The sequence below is a fragment of the Triticum aestivum genome, chromosome 3D (genome assembly GCF_018294505.1).
Source record: "Triticum aestivum cultivar Chinese Spring chromosome 3D, IWGSC CS RefSeq v2.1, whole genome shotgun sequence".
Classification (NCBI taxonomy): domain Eukaryota; kingdom Viridiplantae; phylum Streptophyta; class Magnoliopsida; order Poales; family Poaceae; genus Triticum; species Triticum aestivum.
The window spans coordinates 157,565,218-157,582,993 of NC_057802.1; the positions used below are offsets into that span (position 1 = coordinate 157,565,218).

At 45.7% G+C, this 17,776-nt stretch overlaps 1 protein-coding gene and 2 long non-coding RNA genes across 7 annotated transcripts; 2 read left to right on the plus strand and 1 right to left on the minus strand.

Annotated features, from left to right (window-relative positions):
* Nucleotides 1-7,729: 7,729 nt before the first annotated feature.
* LOC123074406 (membrane protein PM19L) lies at nt 7,730-8,912 on the minus strand. The gene is made up of 4 exons (XM_044497266.1): nt 8,553-8,912; nt 8,242-8,461; nt 8,111-8,156; nt 7,730-8,023 (listed from the first exon to the last, which is right to left on the minus strand). The coding sequence occupies exons 1-4, from the start codon at nt 8,674-8,676 to the stop codon at nt 7,904-7,906; spliced, it is 510 nt and encodes a 169-aa protein (XP_044353201.1). The 5' UTR covers nt 8,677-8,912; the 3' UTR covers nt 7,730-7,903.
* A 4,130-nt stretch (nt 8,913-13,042) lies between these two features.
* On the plus strand, nt 13,043-14,681 carry LOC123078013 (uncharacterized). 2 transcript variants are annotated; one of them, XR_006436976.1, is made up of 3 exons: nt 13,043-13,637; nt 14,346-14,523; nt 14,610-14,681. It is a non-coding gene; the product is annotated as an uncharacterized lncRNA (long non-coding RNA). The 2 variants fall into 2 exon arrangements; XR_006436975.1 differs by having other exon boundaries at nt 13,043-13,439.
* A 94-nt stretch (nt 14,682-14,775) lies between these two features.
* LOC123078011 (uncharacterized) lies at nt 14,776-17,023 on the plus strand. Of its 4 annotated transcripts, XR_006436973.1 has the most exons (4): nt 14,776-15,278; nt 16,098-16,131; nt 16,484-16,582; nt 16,829-17,023. It is a non-coding gene; the product is annotated as an uncharacterized lncRNA (long non-coding RNA). The 4 variants fall into 4 exon arrangements; XR_006436974.1 differs by having other exon boundaries at nt 14,776-16,131; XR_006436972.1 differs by having other exon boundaries at nt 14,776-14,959; nt 15,109-16,582.
* The last annotated feature ends 753 nt before the right edge of the window (nt 17,024-17,776 follow it).

Consider the following 17,776-nt stretch of genomic DNA (forward strand, 5'->3'; position numbering starts at 1 on the left):
ACCATTTTTCTTAGTTTGATCCTTTTAGTAGTATCTTGATCTAGTAGAATAAAGTTTTGGTATGATCTAGTTTTGAGTTTTGCTTTATGATCTCTCTATGTAATCGAGTCCGTGAGCTATATAATAAAGATTAGTGTTGAGTCAAGGGCTTGATTATCTTGCTATGATCTTGAGTGAATAAAAGAAAAGAGAAAAGAATAAAAAGAAATAAAGAGATCATATTGATCTTATTGAGAGTAATGACTTCACATAGAAAGAGTATGATGATTAAAAATTGTTGAGAGTTGACAAACATAGCTTTGGTCATCATTGCAATTAATAGGAAGTAATAAAGAAAGAGAGGTTTCACATATAAATATACTATCTTGGACATCTTTTATGATTGGGAGCACTCATTAAAATATGACATGCTAAAGAGTTGATGTTGGACAAGGAAGACAACGTAATGGGTTATGTTTTCTTATATCTGAGATAAAGTGTATTGACATGGATCATCCAACATGTTGAGCTTGCCTTTCCCCCTCATGCCAGCCAAATTCTTTGCACCAAGTAGAGATACTACTTGTGCTTCCAAATACCCTTAAACCAGTTTTGCCATGAGAGTCCACCATATCTACCTATGGATTGAGTAAGATCCTTCAAGTAAGTTGTCATCGGTGCAAGCAATAAAAATTGCTCTCTAAATATGTATGATTGATTGGTGTGGAGGAAATAAGCTTTATACGATCTTGTGATGTGGAAGAAATAAAAGCGACGGACTGCATAATAAAGGTCCATATCACAAGTAGCAATATAAAGTGATGTTCTTTCGCATTAAGATTTTGTGCATCCAACCCTAAAAGTGCATGGCAACCTCTGCTTCCCTCTGCGAAGGGCCTATCTTTTATTATTATCTTCTACCTTATGCAAGAGTCATGGTGATCTTCACCTTTCCTTTTTACATTTTATCCTTTGGCAAGCACAGGATGTTGGAAAGATCCTGATGTATATATCTAATTGGATGTAAGTTAGCATGAATTATTATTGTTGACATTACCCTTGAGGTAAGAGGTTGGGAGGCGAAACTATAAGCCCCTATCTTTCTCTGTGTCCGATTAAAACTCCGTAACCACAAGTATTGCGTGAGTGTTAGCAATTGTGAAAGACTAAATAATAGTTGAGTATGTGGACTTGCTAAAAAGCTCTCACATAGACTCTTTCTGATGTTATGATCAATTGCAATTGCTTCAATGACTGATATTATAGTTTGTTAGTTCTCAATAATGTTTCTGATTCATACTTTGCATTGTGAATAGATTATTACTTGAGCATAAGAAATCATATGACATTATCCATATATGTTGTTGTTATGAGAATAATCATGATGCCCTCATGTCCGTATTTTGATTTATCGACACCTCTACCTCTAAACATGTGGACATATTTATCGTTATCGGCTTCCGCTTGAGGACAAGCGAGGTCTAAGCTTGGGGGAGTTGATACGTCCATTTTGCATCATGCTTTTGTATCGATATTTATTGCATTATGGGCTGTTATTACACATTATGTCACAATACTTATGCCTATTCTCTCTCATTTTACAAGGTTTACATAAGGAGGGAGAATGCCGGTAGCTGGAATTCTGGGCTGGAAAAGGAGCAAATATTAGAGACCTATTCTGCACAACTCCAAAAGTCCTGAAACTCCACGAAAGTTATTTTTGGAAATAATAAAAAATACTGAGCAGAAGAAATACTAGAGGGGGCCCACACACTGGCCACGAGCGTGGGTGGCGCGCCCTATCCCCTGGGCGCGCCCCCTACCTCGTGGGCCCCCTGTTGGCCCTCCGGTGCCCATCTTCTGCTATATGAAGTCTTTCTTCCAAAGAAAAATCACAAGCAAGCTTTCGGGACGAGACTCCGCCGCCACGAGGCGGAACCTTGGCGGAAGCAATCTAGGGCTCCGGTGGAGCTGTTCTGCCAGGGATACTTCCCTCCGGGAGGGGGAAATCATCGCCATCATCATCACCAACGCTCCTCTCATCGGGAGAGGGCCAATCTCCATCAACATCTTCACCAGCATCATCTCCTCTCAAACCCTAGTTCATCTCTTGTATCCAATTCTTGTCTCTAAGTCTGGGATTGGTACCTGTAGGTTGCTAGTAGTGTTGATTACTCCTTGTAGTTGATGCTAGTTGGTTTATTTGGTGGAAGATCATATGTTCAGATCCTATATGCATATTAATACTCCTCTGATTATGAACATGAATATGCTTTGTGAGTAGTTACGTTTGTTCCTGAGGACATGGGAGAAGTCTTGCTATTAGTAGTCATGTGAATTTGGTATTCGTTCGATATTTTGATGAGATGTATGTTGTCTCTCCTCTAGTGGTGTTATGTGAACGTCGACTACATGACACTTCACCATTATTTGGGCCTAGAGGAAGGCATTGGGAAGTAATAAGTAGATGATGGGTTGCTAGAGTGACAGAAGCTTAAACCCTAGTTTATGCGTTGCTTCGTAAGGGGCTGATTTGGATCCATATGTTTCATGCTATGGTTAGGTTTACCTTAATACTTCTTTTGTAGTTGCGGATGCTTGCAATAGGGGTTAATCATAAGTGGGATGCTTGTCCAAGTAAGGACAGAACCCAAGCACCGGTCCACCCACATATCAAATTATCAAAGTACCGAACGCGAATCATATGAACGTGATGAAAACTAGCTTGACGATAATTCCCATGTGTCCTCAGGAGCGCTTTTCTCTATATAAGAGTTTGTCCAGGCTTGTCCTTTGCTACAAAAAGGATTGGGCCACCTTGCTGCACTTTATTTACTTTTGTTACTTTTTGCTCGTTACAAATTATCTTATCACAAAACTATCTGTTACCTATTATTTCAGTGCTTGCAGAGAATACCTTGCTGAAAACCGCTTATCATTTCCTTCTGCTCCTCTTGGGTTCGACACTCTTACTTATCGAAAGGACTACATAGATCCCCTATACTTGTGGGTCATCAGGTGCATGTGAGCTCAAGCTCACAATAGCACTTTCGCTTAAAAATGACCTTCTCAATACCTATATCCACGCACTCCGCAAATCTTGTTGTTGTTGCATCCTACCATCTGGTTTGTCTGGTGCGAAAGTTGATGACTTACAGAGACTGATTCTGCCTTGAGCCAATTGAAACCAACAGAATTAGCAAGTGCAAGCCTCTCATAGCAATCTCTTCTGTAGCGATCATGTCCGCCGCATATGGAATGAACTTACGCTGGCAGCGAGAAAAATCCCCTTCATCTCGGAGAATAGCAACGGTTTACACAACCCTACATTTGATAAGAAAGTTGCATCGACATCTAGTTTAATAAGTCCAGGGTCTGATTTACTCCATTTCGTCTAAGGCATATTAGGCATCCGAGGTGAAGACTCAGAAATTTGCTTGCTAACGGTAAAACAGGAATCGGTCATCTCCATGCTGGTGGAACCGGTTCACTATGAGTAACTTGCCTCCAGATCCACCACAAATACTTGCTTGAAATTCACACTTGGATGTAGCACAAGTTAGTTGTCCGATAGAGAAAGAACATGTTCAAAAATGACGGAACATGATATGTCCACCAACAAAGCTGAAGGAAATACGCCCTAGAGGCAATAATAAAGTTGTTATTTATATTTCCTTATATCATGATAAATGTTTATTATTCAGACTAGAATTGTATTAACCGGAAACTTAGTACATGTGTGAATATACATAGACAAAACAGAGTGTCCCTAGTATGCCTCTACTTGACTAGCTCGTTAATCAAAGATGGTTAAGTTTCCTGACCATAGACATGTGTTGTCATTTGATGAACGGGATCAACTCATTAGAGAATGATGTGATGGACAAGACCCATCCGTTAGCTTAGCATAATGATCGTTAAGTTTTATTGCTATTGTTTTCTTCATGACTTATACATATTCCTCTCACTATGAGATTATGCAACTCCCGAATACCGGAGGAACACCTTGTGTGCTATCAAACGTCACAACGTAACTGGGTGATTATAAAGATGCTCTGCAGGTGTGTCCGAAGGTATTTGTTGGGTTGACATCGATCAAGATTAGGATTTGTCACTCCGAGTATCGGAGAGGTATCTCTGGGCCCTCTCGGTAATGCACATCACTATAAGCCTTGCAAGCAATGTGAATAAGGAGCTAGTTGCGGGATGATGCATTATGGAACGAGTAAAGAGACTTGCCAGTAACGAGATTGAACTAGGTATGATGATACCGACGATCGAATCTCGGGGAAGTAACATACCGATGACAAAGGGAATAACGTATGTTGTTATTGCGGTTTGACCGATAAAGATCTTCGTAGAGTATGTAGGAACCAATATGAGCATCCAGGTTCCGCTATTTGGTTATTGATCGGAGATGTGTCTCGGTCATGTCTACATAGTTCTTGAACCCGTAGGGTCCGCACACTTAACGTTCGATGATGCTTTGTATTATGAGTTATGTGTTTTGGTGACCGAAGTTTGTTCGGAGTCCCGAATGAGATCACGGACATGACGAGGAGTCTCGAACTGGTCGAGAGGTAAAGATTGATATATTGGACGATGATATTCGGACACCGGAATGGTTTCGGAACGGTTCGGGTATATATCGGAGTACCGAGGGGTTACAGGAACCCCCGGGGAAGTATTGGGCCTACATGGGCCTTAGTGGAGAGAGAGGGGAGCCCGCAAGAGGTGGCCGCATGCCCCCCCCCCATGGGAGTCCGAATTGGACTAGGGAGGGGGCGGCGCCCCCCTTTCCCTCTCCCTCTCCTTCATTTTCCCCTCCGATGAGAAAGGAAAAGGGGGGGCGAATCCTACTAGGAGTGGAGTCCTAGTAGGACTCCCCCCATGGCGCGCCCCTTGCTGGTCGGACTCCTCCTCCCCTCCTTTATATACGGGGGCAGGGGGCACCCCATAGCACATCAATTGTTCTCTTACTGTGTGCGGTGCCCCCCTCCACAGTTTACTCCTCCGGTCATAGCGTCGTAGTGCTTAGGCGAAGCCCTGTGCGGATCACATCACCGTCACCATCACCACGCCATCGTGCTGACGGAACTCTCCCTCGACCCTCTGCTGGACCAAGAGTTCGAGGGACGTCATCGAGCTAAACGTGTGCTGAACTCGGAGGTGTCGTACGTTCGGTACTAGATCGGTTGGATCGTGAAGACGTTCGACTACATCAACCGCGTTAACCTAACGCTTCCGCTTTCGGTCTACAAGGGTACGTGGACAAACTCTCCCCCTCTCGTTGCTATGCATCTCCTAGATAGATCTTGCGTGATCGTAGGAATTTTTTTGAAATTGCATGCTACGTTCCCCAACAAAAGCCTGATCAATGAGCTCTTTAAAATTGATTTTTAACAAGCCTATGATAAGTTGAAATGGCCATTTGTGCTATAAATGCTTAAAATCAAAAGTTTCTCTGATAAGTGGATTGGATGGATTATACACACTATCAAGGGAGGGAATGTTAGTATTCAGGTAAATGATAATATATGTCCTACTTTCCTACTCGTAAGGGGTTAAGACAAGGGGGGTCCTTGTCCCCTCTAATTTTGACCTAACAGTTGATGCTTTGTCCATGCTCTTGCACAAAGCCAGATTTAATGGCCTAATTGAAGGTGTACTTGAAGAGAACATTGATAATGGGTGAATATACAACAATATGCTGATGGCACCATTTTTCTCATGCAAGATGACCATGATAGTGCTCACAATTTTAAGTTTGTGTTTTTTTTTCTTTTTGAACAAATGTCTGGTTTGAAAATCAACTTTCATAAGAGTGAGTTTTTTTCTTTTTGGGGATGTTATCAATAAAGCAGATATCTCTACCAAAAAATTACTTGGCATATATGGTCTCTTTCTATGAGATATTTGGGATTACCTGTAGATGAAAAGAGAACTAGAAATAAAATTGGAACTTCCTAAGGATAAAATGGAGAAAAAAATATAGTAACTGACAAGGGAGACTACTTGCCAGTGTTGGTAGAGTCACTTTAATCAAGTTTTCTCTTACTGTAATTCCATATTTTATGATGTCTTTCTCTGGTTTACCACTTGGAGTGAATAAGAGAATGAACTTGTTTGGAGCTAGGTTGTTACGGTTGGAAGATGCTGATAAGAAAGAAACCCATTTAGTAAAATGGTATGAGGTCTGTAGACCTAATGATTTGTGAGGGTTAGGAACTCAAAACTTAGCTTTGGTGAATAAAGTCCTTTTATGTAAATGGTGGTGGAAACTTTTCAATACTTAGGGCATGTGGCAAGATATTATTCATAATAAATATCAGAGAGGAAAATGTATTTCTAGGATCAAATCTAACCAAGGTGATTAACAATTCTGTACTAAGATTTTAAAACACAAATATCATTTTTCCCTCTTTATGTAAATTTAAAATTTGTAATGGAAAAAATGTGAGATTTTGGGAAGATTGATGGATTGGCGATAAACCTCTTAAAACCAATTTCCGAAGATTATATAATTCATTCTTTGATAAAAATAAATCTATGGATGAAATTCTTTGCAGAAGCCTTGATCAAGTTTAGTTTGGAAGGACCTTGTATGGAGACTCCTTAGATCTATGGAATCAGAAGTTTGTGTTGATGTGGTATTGACCGACCAAAAAGTATTTCATTAGGTGGACACTAACTACAAATGATGCCTACTCTGTTAAGTCTTGTCATAGGCTTATGACTGAAAATGGGGTTAAATACCGACAGAACTTTTTGTAGAAAGTTAAGATGCCACCTAGAATGATAGTGTTTATGTGGTTGGTTCTTAGATCAATATTTTAAGGAAAGATAATTTGGCTAGAAGATGATGGATTAGTGATAGGAAATGCTCTTATTGTGGAAAAGACGAATCTATCAATCACTTGTTCCTTAAGTGTTTTGTTTCAAAATTGCTTTAATTATGAAATGTGCTAATTTACATGATATATGTGGCAATGTTCATGATGTGTTTAATCTTTGGATACTGAGGTTTAATAAATTGAAAAAAAAACTGGTTATGGTTGGTGTATCTGCTATTTTTTGGACTATATGGAAATTGGGAAATAGTACCATTTTTTATAATAACAAGGTAACTGACCCTTATAACTGTGTCAATCTGATTATTATGTGGCTACATGATTGGAATATTTTGCAGATAAACCCCAAAAGACAAGGAACAATGAAGTGAGGCATAAGAATGGTTGAGCTGATTGCCAATGAAGTCTTTAAGGCAACACATGGATGGAGATTCAGGACTAACAGAATCATGGTTGGATGATTTGCAGAGAAAAAATTGGGGGCTTTGGCTTGTGGACTCTGAGAAAGGTGGGTTTGGAGTCTGTTGGCTTGTGAGGTATCGGTAGTTTGTCGATTTATCCCTTTGTGGTCTTTGGGGGTTGATGGGTGTTTCTCATCTTGCTCCTTTAGGACAGCTTACTTCACAGGGACTGATTTGTAATTTATTCGTTTTTTCAGGGTTGCCTTGTATTGCTGTTTGCTGGTTAATAGGTCTGAGGTTATCTTCGGAAAATAAAAAAGATCATGCGTCGTTGTTTTCATTTATTTTCTGCTTGTTTTGGTAGCTGTAACATCATTGTGATTTCTCTTAATAGAAATCGGAGTAGTAGCTCTCTTTATAAAGAAAACACGTATGTATTGTGACGACGATTTGTTGCACGTCCTAACAAATCAGATTTTCCAGATGCTTGAATTCATCAATCAATAAATCCAAAGGCCAGAGGAACACACAAGTTTATTACTACAACGCCAACCCGCATTTCACCAATCCCACTCAAAGAATCATCACATCAAACGAAAAGCACAAGGACAACAAAGCAAACTTTCTCCGGCGGCTCTGCTCCTTCTCAGGCGTACGTATCCTCCGACCCGATCAGCGGCCCAAGGCGTTGTGTCGTTCCACCTGGACGGGCCCGTGACCGCCCGCCTTGATCGTGAGGATGTAGACGAGCTGCGTCAGTGACAGGACGATCGTGAACGCCTCCATGGTCCCCTGCCAACCCAGAGCGCCTTGATCAGTTCACCGACCATATGCACCGGACGAAGTACAGGGCGAGGACAAAAGCGGGAGGAATCTTACCAGCTTCGCGTTTCTTCGGTCGAAACTGATCTCCTGGCAAGCCAGCCTGCAGCAATTTATCAATAATAAGGTTCAGCATAAAGTTTGTCAGACTAAACGAGTTGTGTAATTCGAGAAACGCGCGTGCTTACCCCATGGCTAGGACGGTGAGCGCCCAGGCGAGCAGACCGAGCGACGCCGCGGGCTGCAGGCTGCTGTAGTTCCAGAAGCGGACGTGAGTGAAGCCGACGATGCAGGAGGCCGCGCCGACGACGCCGGCGAGCAGCGCGAACACCACGAAGAAGCCGGTGGCCCAGTTCCCGATGGGGAAGAATATCGGGTGGAAATGCGCCGGGAGACGCAGCTCGGGCCCTGCAGGCAATCACAAATCAGCAACTGGGCAGGCTCTAGCTCTGTTACTACGGCTTTGAGGTTCCGGGCGAGCAGCACAGCAGAGCAGTACCTATGATGAAGCCGCGGTCGATGGCCAAGTTGACCGCCCACCCGCCGATGATGGCGATGATGAGGTACATGCACAAGTTGAGCATCAGCAGGAAGAGGGCCACGGGCTTCAAGTTGTCGACCATTTTCGCCGGACGTACGTGCTGCACTTCCGCAGAATACCGCCACTCGGGTTATTTACAGGAGCTCTCTGTCGCTGATGGTCTGACGATTGAGGCAGTAAATACTGGGATGGAATGCCTGACGCGCGCTTTCAGAAACTGGACGGCTTCGGCGCTTCGCGGTTTATATACATGAACGAATGCATATGCATGTGGCGCGGGGCAGTGCATGCAGCTGGGATTTGTTCGTTGCTTGCCGCCCTCGCCGGAGCCCGGAGGAAGAACAACTCCGGGTGGCTGTCAGTTAAAGAGTGGGACTTGCAGACGAAGGAAAGGAGCCGAGCGATGGAGGATTTCGTGCTGCTGCAGTCATGTCCCGTGGTGCCTCTCCCTACGGCTAGGTATGTGTACAACTTACGCATACGTGCCCGTCGCCGTCCTATATGTGTAGTTCGTCGATGCCAATGTAGAGTAACTTTCTAGGTTTTTCTTTTTCTTTTTGACGAATATAATGTAACTTTCTACTGATTCGTTTCCTTCGCACGGGGCAATAAGCTACTACTAGAAGCAAACCTTTTTTTAGGGATACTAGAAGCAAACCTGATATGTCGATGGACAAATGATGGAGCGGTGGAGGTTTATTTGATTTTTGGAGATATGGAAGATAAGCGAATCATTATTTTCTTAAATTTTGTAGTGTTGAGTATAAGGATTACTAGGGAGTATATGATAGAGTAGGATTTGATCCTGCCTTGTTTTGTACTTCAAGATGGCCTTTGTATTCCTATATATATATGCCCATGAGGCTCAAGCAATACAACGAACGAACTATTTCACAAATCCATCTCTCCCTTCTAACATGGTATCAGTCTAACCGATCCAACCCTAGCCGCCGTCCGCCGCTTCCGCCCTGCGCGCCGCCCTCGGGGCGGTCGGCCTCCATGACCGCTGCCGGGGGCCGCGTCACCCGTACCTAGGGTTCGTCCATCGGTCGTGTTGACCGGTTGATCAAGAGTCTTTTCCCTGAGCCCTTGCTCCGGGGTTTTCTCTCTCCCGCCGGTTATCTTGATCGGCGGTTTCTTTTTGGTTTTTCGATCTAATCTTGATCGGTTTGCGTCGCCCACCGCTGCCGTCGCCCCCGTGCGCCTCTACTCCAACACCGGCGCAATCGGTCAGCTTCTTCATCGACCCGGGGGCCTCGTGCGTCATGCAGCGGCCCTTCACCGCCGCCGTTCGTGCGCCGGCCCGCCCGTCAATCTACGCCGGCCGTTACCGCCGTGCTCCGACCGGCACTCCTGCATCACCCCGACCTGGCGGCCTCGCGCCATGCGGCGGCCAATCATAGCCGCCCTGCCGCCCGCCGTCGCCGGCTTCATCTCGGACTCCGCCGCCACCCCGCCTCCATCGAGCGGCGTCCCCGACCTCGCGCGCGATCGGATTGATCACCCGCCCGCCGCCGCGATCCGCCTCAACTACGCAGTGCGACCGACCTGGCCCGTCGGTTGCGCGCGCCTTCGCAGGCCCCGTGAAGATCGTCCCCGAGTTCAGCGCGCCTCTCCACCAATCGAGCATCGGGCTGCCGTTGTGTCGCCCCGTCGGGCCGCAGCGCCGCCGCCCCGTGGTTCTCCCTGCGGTTGCATCGACTCGTGCACCGCTGTTGCGTCGCCCCTTCGGGCCATAGTGCCGCGATACGCGATCCCCGCAGCCGCCCCGAGGCCGTCCCCGTGGCTGCACCGACTCGCGAACCGTCATTGCGTCGCCCCTTCGGGCAGCAGCGTCGCGGCGCGCGGTCCCCGCCGCTGCCCCGAGGTATTCCCGCGTCGCCCTGACCCGCCTGCCGCTGCTGGATCGCCCCTTCGGGCCCTAGCGCTGCGGCCCGTGGTCCACTTCGCCGTCCCCGCGCGTCGACTTCCTGTGGTATGCGCCGCGCCATCTTCCTTGGCGCGGGAACGCCACCATCCGCCCCGGTCTTCGTCACGCTGTCAGGGTTCTTCACCTACTTCGAGCACCGTCGCCGCACTCCTGCCTAGCCGCCGCCGCTACCTCCGTAGCTGCCGCCGCCGCCCGTCCACCCAGTTCGTCTTCGTCCAGCACCAGCCCGTCGCCGTCATCTACCCCGACCACTTCATCTACTCCGACCACCGTTGGTGACATTGCCCCCAGGCCGATGGACGCCGCAATCGTCGTCGAGTTCTTCGCTGCTAGCCCCTCCGACTTCTCCGACATGGCGTATAGCTCGTGTAGGTACCTCGTCTACGCATGCCCGGTGCTGGCAACACCGATGCGTGCCTTCATTCACCACGTGTCCCCGGGCTTGGCAAGCCTGGTCGGCGCTTCGGCAACTTCGTCTTCGTCCGTCTACGCATGCCCGGTGCTGGCAGCACCGGTGCGTGCCTTCGTCCACAATGTGTCCCCGGGCTTGGCAAACCCGCCGTGCCGCGTCGTCAACAACATCTTCTTCCCGGCGCACCACTACTTCGACACCACTGCGCCCATACTAACTCGGCGCCCCTTGCGCCCGCGGCTCCACGGCGACTTCCTCGACACCGGCCACCCCGACTCGACATTGACCATGACATTCTTCGCACGGCTACGTCGACCACGGCTCCACCACCCACGCTCTTGGCTACATCGACAAACGGCACAAAGGGCTACCGCCTGCTTGAGCAACCTCGTCGGTTTCCACTCCAGCCACGACTCCGCGAGGCATCGACCGTTACGACTGAGGGGTGTGTGTCCGTCGGCTTGCCTACGGATTCTTCTCCAGTCTTACCGTCTGTGTCGCTACCGTTGTGACTGCGGGGGATGTTGAGTATAAAGATTACTAGGAAGTATAAGATAGACTAGGATTTGGTCATGCCTCGTCTTATACTTCAAATTGGCCTTTGTACTCTTATATATATGCCCACGAGGCTCAAGCAATACAACGAACGAACTATTCCACAAATCCATCTCTTCCTTCTAACATGTAGTAATCACTGCTTAGTTTTGCTCGAAAAGAAGAAGAAGATCAGTGCATAATTAGTCTGGCAGAAGCAAATGTTCAGAGCTCTGTGAAAGCTCTGCTTTTAACTTAGAGGTTTTATGACGTTCTTTCTCCCCCTTTCATGAAAAAGATCAACTTCACGGAAGCAGTCGAGCACGAATTCCTATATACTAATCCCATTTAGGAAAACATTTGCAAATGTAAGGGCATCTCAGCGGAACTTTAAACCGTCTGCAACTGTTTGGAGCGTGTGTTTCGGATGTGTTTTGCCATCCAACGCAAGCCTGCATTGGTCCGGATGCACTTTTTGCCACAAACTCAAGACGATCTGGGAGGGGGGAAGGAGTTTTGCGAACGTCTGGATCGCTGCCACGCCTGCATCTGACTAACCTGGGCAAGTCCAACGCGGCACCGAAATGGGTCCGCAACGACCCGGACCTTGCCGCCGTACAGGCGCTCGATTCCGTCACCACCGCGAAGACGGCCGCCAAGCACCGCCCCGCCTTGACGGCGAGCTTGCCAAGATCAGCGAGGAGTGGTCGCTTAGCGACTCCTCCGCTGGCAGGGGCAAGCCCACCGTCAGAGTTCTGCGGGGGCCATCTGCATTGGCCGCGGCAGCCCTCCACACCGTGCAGGAGGAGCCCGAGCGGCTCCTCCGCGGCGGCAGGCAGCCGCCGGACAAGGCTTTCGCGGCCCTCCGGCGCAGTTCCGCCGCTGGAGGGACAACTACGGCACGGACGGCGACGGCGGTGTGGCAGGCAAGACGACCACGCGTACAAGGTGGTCGTCCAGTATAGAGTTTATATTTTTTTCTTCTAGTTGTTAGTTAGACGGTTGAAATATTGACTTTTTAATGTAAATTATGTCCGAATTTTTTAATGAAATCGGCCCAGTTTATTTAAACATGGTTTGAAATGTATTGGATAATATTAGATGCTCGGCTTCCGCATCCGTATACGCGGACTAGTTTCTATTGTCCGCGAATGAATGCGGTGTCCGGTTTACGAGTCAGTTTTGGAGACGGTGCCCATTTGCAACTTGTGCAGATTCACACGTACGCTCTATCTCGTGTCTCGGTCTCCCTAGCTAGCGATCGTAGCATCAGACTACTATGTTAGGTTGGGAGAATCAGACTACTATGTTAGTTGGGAGAACATGAGCGTTCTCAGAGCTCAGCGAGTCTCGGCCGTCGGATCGAATTTTTGATGCGTTTTGGGCCGTCTGATCTTGCCACCGGATCACCTCGGCTGTTGGATCCGACCGGAACACTGCTACAATGAATAGTACAGCAACAATCGTGCCACTGCGGGTAATTCCAGCGCCCCCCGAAGGGCAGTTTCGTCATTTCGCGTCCTGCGGTATAAAAGTGGCCCGCTCCTGTGGAGATGCCCTAGCTGTCGCTCCTCTCTCACTCGCGCCGCTCCTTCTCTTCCTCCCACGCCGCCTCCCTCTCTCCCTCAAAACCCTAACCCGCGCCGCCTCCCTGCCCCGCCGCCGGCCGCCGCCGCCGCTCACTCGGGCACCCATCCACGACCTCACACCGCCCCTCTCCTCTTCCTCCCGCCTCACCTCTCTCTCTCCTTCCAAACCCTAGACCACCTCCCTGCCCCGTCCCCGTCGCCGAGGAGGAGCTCGCGCTCGGGGAGGACGAGGAGACGGCCGCCTCCATGGAGCAGCAGAAGGAGGAGGGGCACGCGGCGGCGGCGACCAAGAGGCGCATGGCGCAGCCGACCAAGAAGGCCGGGAACATGGCCACCGGCGACAAGGAGCCCGAGTTCCTCGACGAGCCGTAGGATCTGAGGTCAGCCCACTCCCTTGCCTTCTCTTGCTTGTACGCCGCAGCCTGTGAGTGCCAGGAAGATGAGGAGGAGGCAGAGAGGGAGATGGTTCCGTTTGTTTACCCGTCTTTTATAAGTTTGAGATCTCGTTGTTGTTGTTGATGGTGGCATGGTGGCGCACAATATCTTTCAGAAAAAGAAGAAACTTCTCAGAATTCAAGGTTCATTCTTGCTTGAGATATTTGTTTCCCTCTAAATGACATGTTTTATTTTCACCTTTCTATCTAAACTAGATTAACACAAGAAGCAAAATTACTGAAAGCGAATATTTTCGCAGTTTTCTGGACTTGGTGCTTGAAGTCAGGGTGCTGGCATATGATTTTTTTTTTACTTAATGTAGGAGTAAAGACATTCAGTTAATACGTTCCTTTAGTACTTAGTTAGCTGCTGCTTTGTAAAGTTCCTTGCCCACTTTACATTTACACTTTTGGGAGGCATAGTCAAATGGCAGCATTAGAGAAACTAATTACATTTATTCATACGGTATGATTTGGACTCGTTTCACCTTTAGCGTGCTGGCAGGATTTTTAAGCCATTAACTAATTTGTGTTAACCTTCATCTAAGTTTGTTCCGAGAGTAAATTGATAGAACTCTTCAGCCAGACATGCATGGCTTTAAGCTTCTTGAGCTTGTAGGGCTTGAAATGGACCTCCCTGTCATCAGTAAGTTCCAAAATTTTATCCATCTCATAGCCGCACGATTTTGTTACTGGTCTTGGTAATAGGAGCCTAGGGGGTATACTTATATAAGTTGCTGGATGTATATTCTTTTGTATGCAAAATGTCAATTCAGCACAGCGAATCTTATGGTTTGTACTTCTAATTGAGGAGGAAAAAATGTCAGTGCTAACCAATTATTTTCCATGTAGTGTTATCTGTGAATGGAGAGACAAAAAACTGTAATGAAGGAGATAACTCATGGTGCCTGTAACTATCTCCTAAAACCCGCTCGCATCGAGGAGCTTTGGAATATCTGGCAGCATGTTGTTTGGTCTGTTGAACTATATAGAAAATTCATCTCTGCTCTCAACCATCTTGGAATTGACAGTAAGAACTTACCAGTACCTTCCTTCTCTGTAGCAACTTTTTTCTGGAGTAACTTTTTTGCTCACTATTCTTTCATGTTTATGCAGAAGGTGTGCCAAAAAGGATACTAATGTTGAGAAACTCACTAGGGAAAATGTTGCAAGTCGTCTACAGGCAAGCCACTTAACTTTCTTGTAGTTATCAGCAGATCAGTACCATGTGGGTATATTTGAACCACTTATGTTATCTCTAAATCATTTTCGACGACTCAGGTTGGCCACACTATTGTGATAATCTTGGCCAGGATCACTTTATATCATGTTGGACCACCTTGGAATTCGTAGACTTTTATCGTCGAAGGGTGTACTCACAGAACACAATGAGTGGATTGTGCTTTTCTACACTTCTGTCCATAGCAGTGGGATATGTTTTCTGCACTGCTCGGCTACCCTCTAATGTATGTGTCCTGCACTGTGCAGCTACCCTCTAATGCACTACTCAATGTTCAGTCTCTTTCTGTACAAATGACTTGATCTAATTATTATGAATGACCTGTGAGTGTGTTGCTTTCTATATAAATGACTTGCTCTATTTTTGATCTGTCAGACTGTGTTTTTGGTCCATTCGTTTTTGCCAAACTTAAGCGTCGAGCTTTGGGCTACCCTATGAAATTTCTTGGATCTGTTTAGGTCGCGATGGCTGACAAAGAGATCTAGGTTCATGGCTCGCCAGGTTCAGTTGGTTCCACTAACAGCCGTCTCCGAGCACTTGCATAGGTCAGCTGATATACGTCATGCCCCCTCTTTGGTTTTACTGGACTGCTGCAAAAATATGATCAGTGTGACTCCGCAATTTTTATAATCAAAGGAAGTACTCACAGATGTAAACACTGATATAGGGTTTGTAGATGCTTAGAGATAGCAGTAAATGAGTAGTAATATTTTGATCCAGACAGTGTGATGATTTAAACTCCTTTTTTATATGACCTTCATGTAGTTAATTGCTTTGTTGTCACTATTGCTGCTGCATGATTTGTTCAGAGAGAGTTGCCAACTGAGCTTATATTTTTGTTAACTTACTGAATGATAACCACCTTTGCATCTGTTTTTGTCGAAAGAACTTGAATCATTTTCTGAACTTACACTAAATATGTTCATGTTTGTGTTCCAATTGGAAGCATTTTTTTTGGTAACTGATATTTGATTCCAGATTATCAGTTTCTTTAAGTAGTGCATGTTCATGTTTGCATATCAGTAGGAAGCCAAAAATATTTCTGTTAAAGTACTGCAAGATAACCAGACTCACCTTTGCATATACATTTTGTTCAAAAAAAAGAATCAAGCACTGGACTTGCACTAATTATGTTCATGTTTGTGTTTCCGTGGGAAGCAAAATTCATTTCTGTTAAATTAATGCAAGGTAATCAGACTCACCTTTGCATATATATTTTAGTTGAAAGAGAATTGAACCATATATGCTGGGTACCGATAAAGTTATATATTGGTTCCTTCTGTTGCTTTATTTAGCTTCTATTGGTTGTGTCTCTCACGAAAACTAACTTATGTTGAGTTTCCATTGGATGTGTCTCTGTCCAGGTTGAGTTGAGCACATGTATACTTACCTCAGTCGGTGAGGTTTCTCTACCTTTGCTCTGTGACTCAGATTGATTTCTTTTCTAGGCTTTTACTGTATCATGTGTTTGTACCATTGTTGCATGTCTCTAATTGTTTATGTTGCTGAAAGCACAACCACTAATATATACTATGTTGTTGATAGATAGAAGATTTTAGAAGCGCATTGTTTCAGAATTATGAAATTTATTTTTGCATGTATTATGTTGTTGTTGCCAAGATCTAGCATTCTAATTGTTGATCCTTTTCTAGAAAATAAGATCCCATGGTTATTTATGTTGTCACTTCGCAAGCAAAAATAATTATGTGTGGTTTCATGGACTCTTACCTTATTGATGGGCACCACGCAGAGTTTGAGGAGATGTAGGCTAGCGTGCCACCTCTCTCGCTTTTCAAGTCACAGCTGAGCCGCCTTCCTTTTGCTTCAGAGGCTCCATGTGTCACCATAGGTTTGTGATTCTTATCTGTTGCCCATTGTAGGCCATGTAGAATACTAAGATAAAATAATTTTAATTTTATCTTTTATATTCTTTTGTGTTAAAGAGGCTACACTGTATCCAGATCACTGTATATTATATCCAGATAACTGTATATTATCCAGAGTGATTCTCTTTCATATAGACCATATTATTTTCTCCCTGTCCATGAGATGCACTGTTTGAATAGTTTGCCTAACACGATATGTCCTTTAGCAGATCCGTGTCACAACATGCAAGCAAATCAAATGAAGGAGTGTGGACAAAGTTATATATCGAGCAAATCGGATGAAGGCGTGTGGACAAAGTTATATATCCAATAGTCAACCATGTAGTTTACTATTTTGCAGTATGAAAAACAGTGTACATAAGTTATCTGGGAGTAATAATATGGCCTGCTTTTGGTTTCTATCATATCAAACCTTGCTTAGGTATTTCATGTCACATTGCATAACAAATGCGCCGATGGCATGTAGATGCGGCCATTTTTTAGATATTTTACGGGGTGATTACTGTAGTGAGTATCTACCATCACCTACTATTTGAGTAATATCAGATATATTTCCATCCTTGGGTATAGAGTAATATCAGATGTTAATCTAAAAAGAGCTATATCAGGGGTTTGATCATTGAGCTTTTTTTGATTAATTCCTTGATACTCTGCATTTCCATCTTTAATATAATTGAGCTTTTTTTAACTAATTCCTTGATATACTCTCTGCATTCCCATCTTTAATAGACACACACATGTGGGAGTTGGGTTTCGGCAAGTAGCACCTCTTTGATTAAGTTGTCCTGTTACATGTGCTAAACTTGCTATCCTACTAATGCATCATGCGGCTTGATCTCCACTACTTGGTTATATCGGTTGGACCGGCACCCTCGCACCAAGGCGCGTTGCCGATCTAGTGTGTAACAGTATGCGAGGAAACTCTTTCACCGCGACTAATCATGTGCGCGTGTTAATGACTTCAGCCGAACTTGTACATCTTACATCTCCATTGTATACAGCCGTAGTTTGCAGACCACTGCGCGCACGGATCCACTCGAATCAGCGGCAGAACGTCAAACCGGCGCCGATCTGATCGGGAGATGGCTCGCTCACGCGACACCCCTCCCCACAACCGAGCGTTCGGGGGGAGCCTGCCGACGACAAGCGGCGAGAGA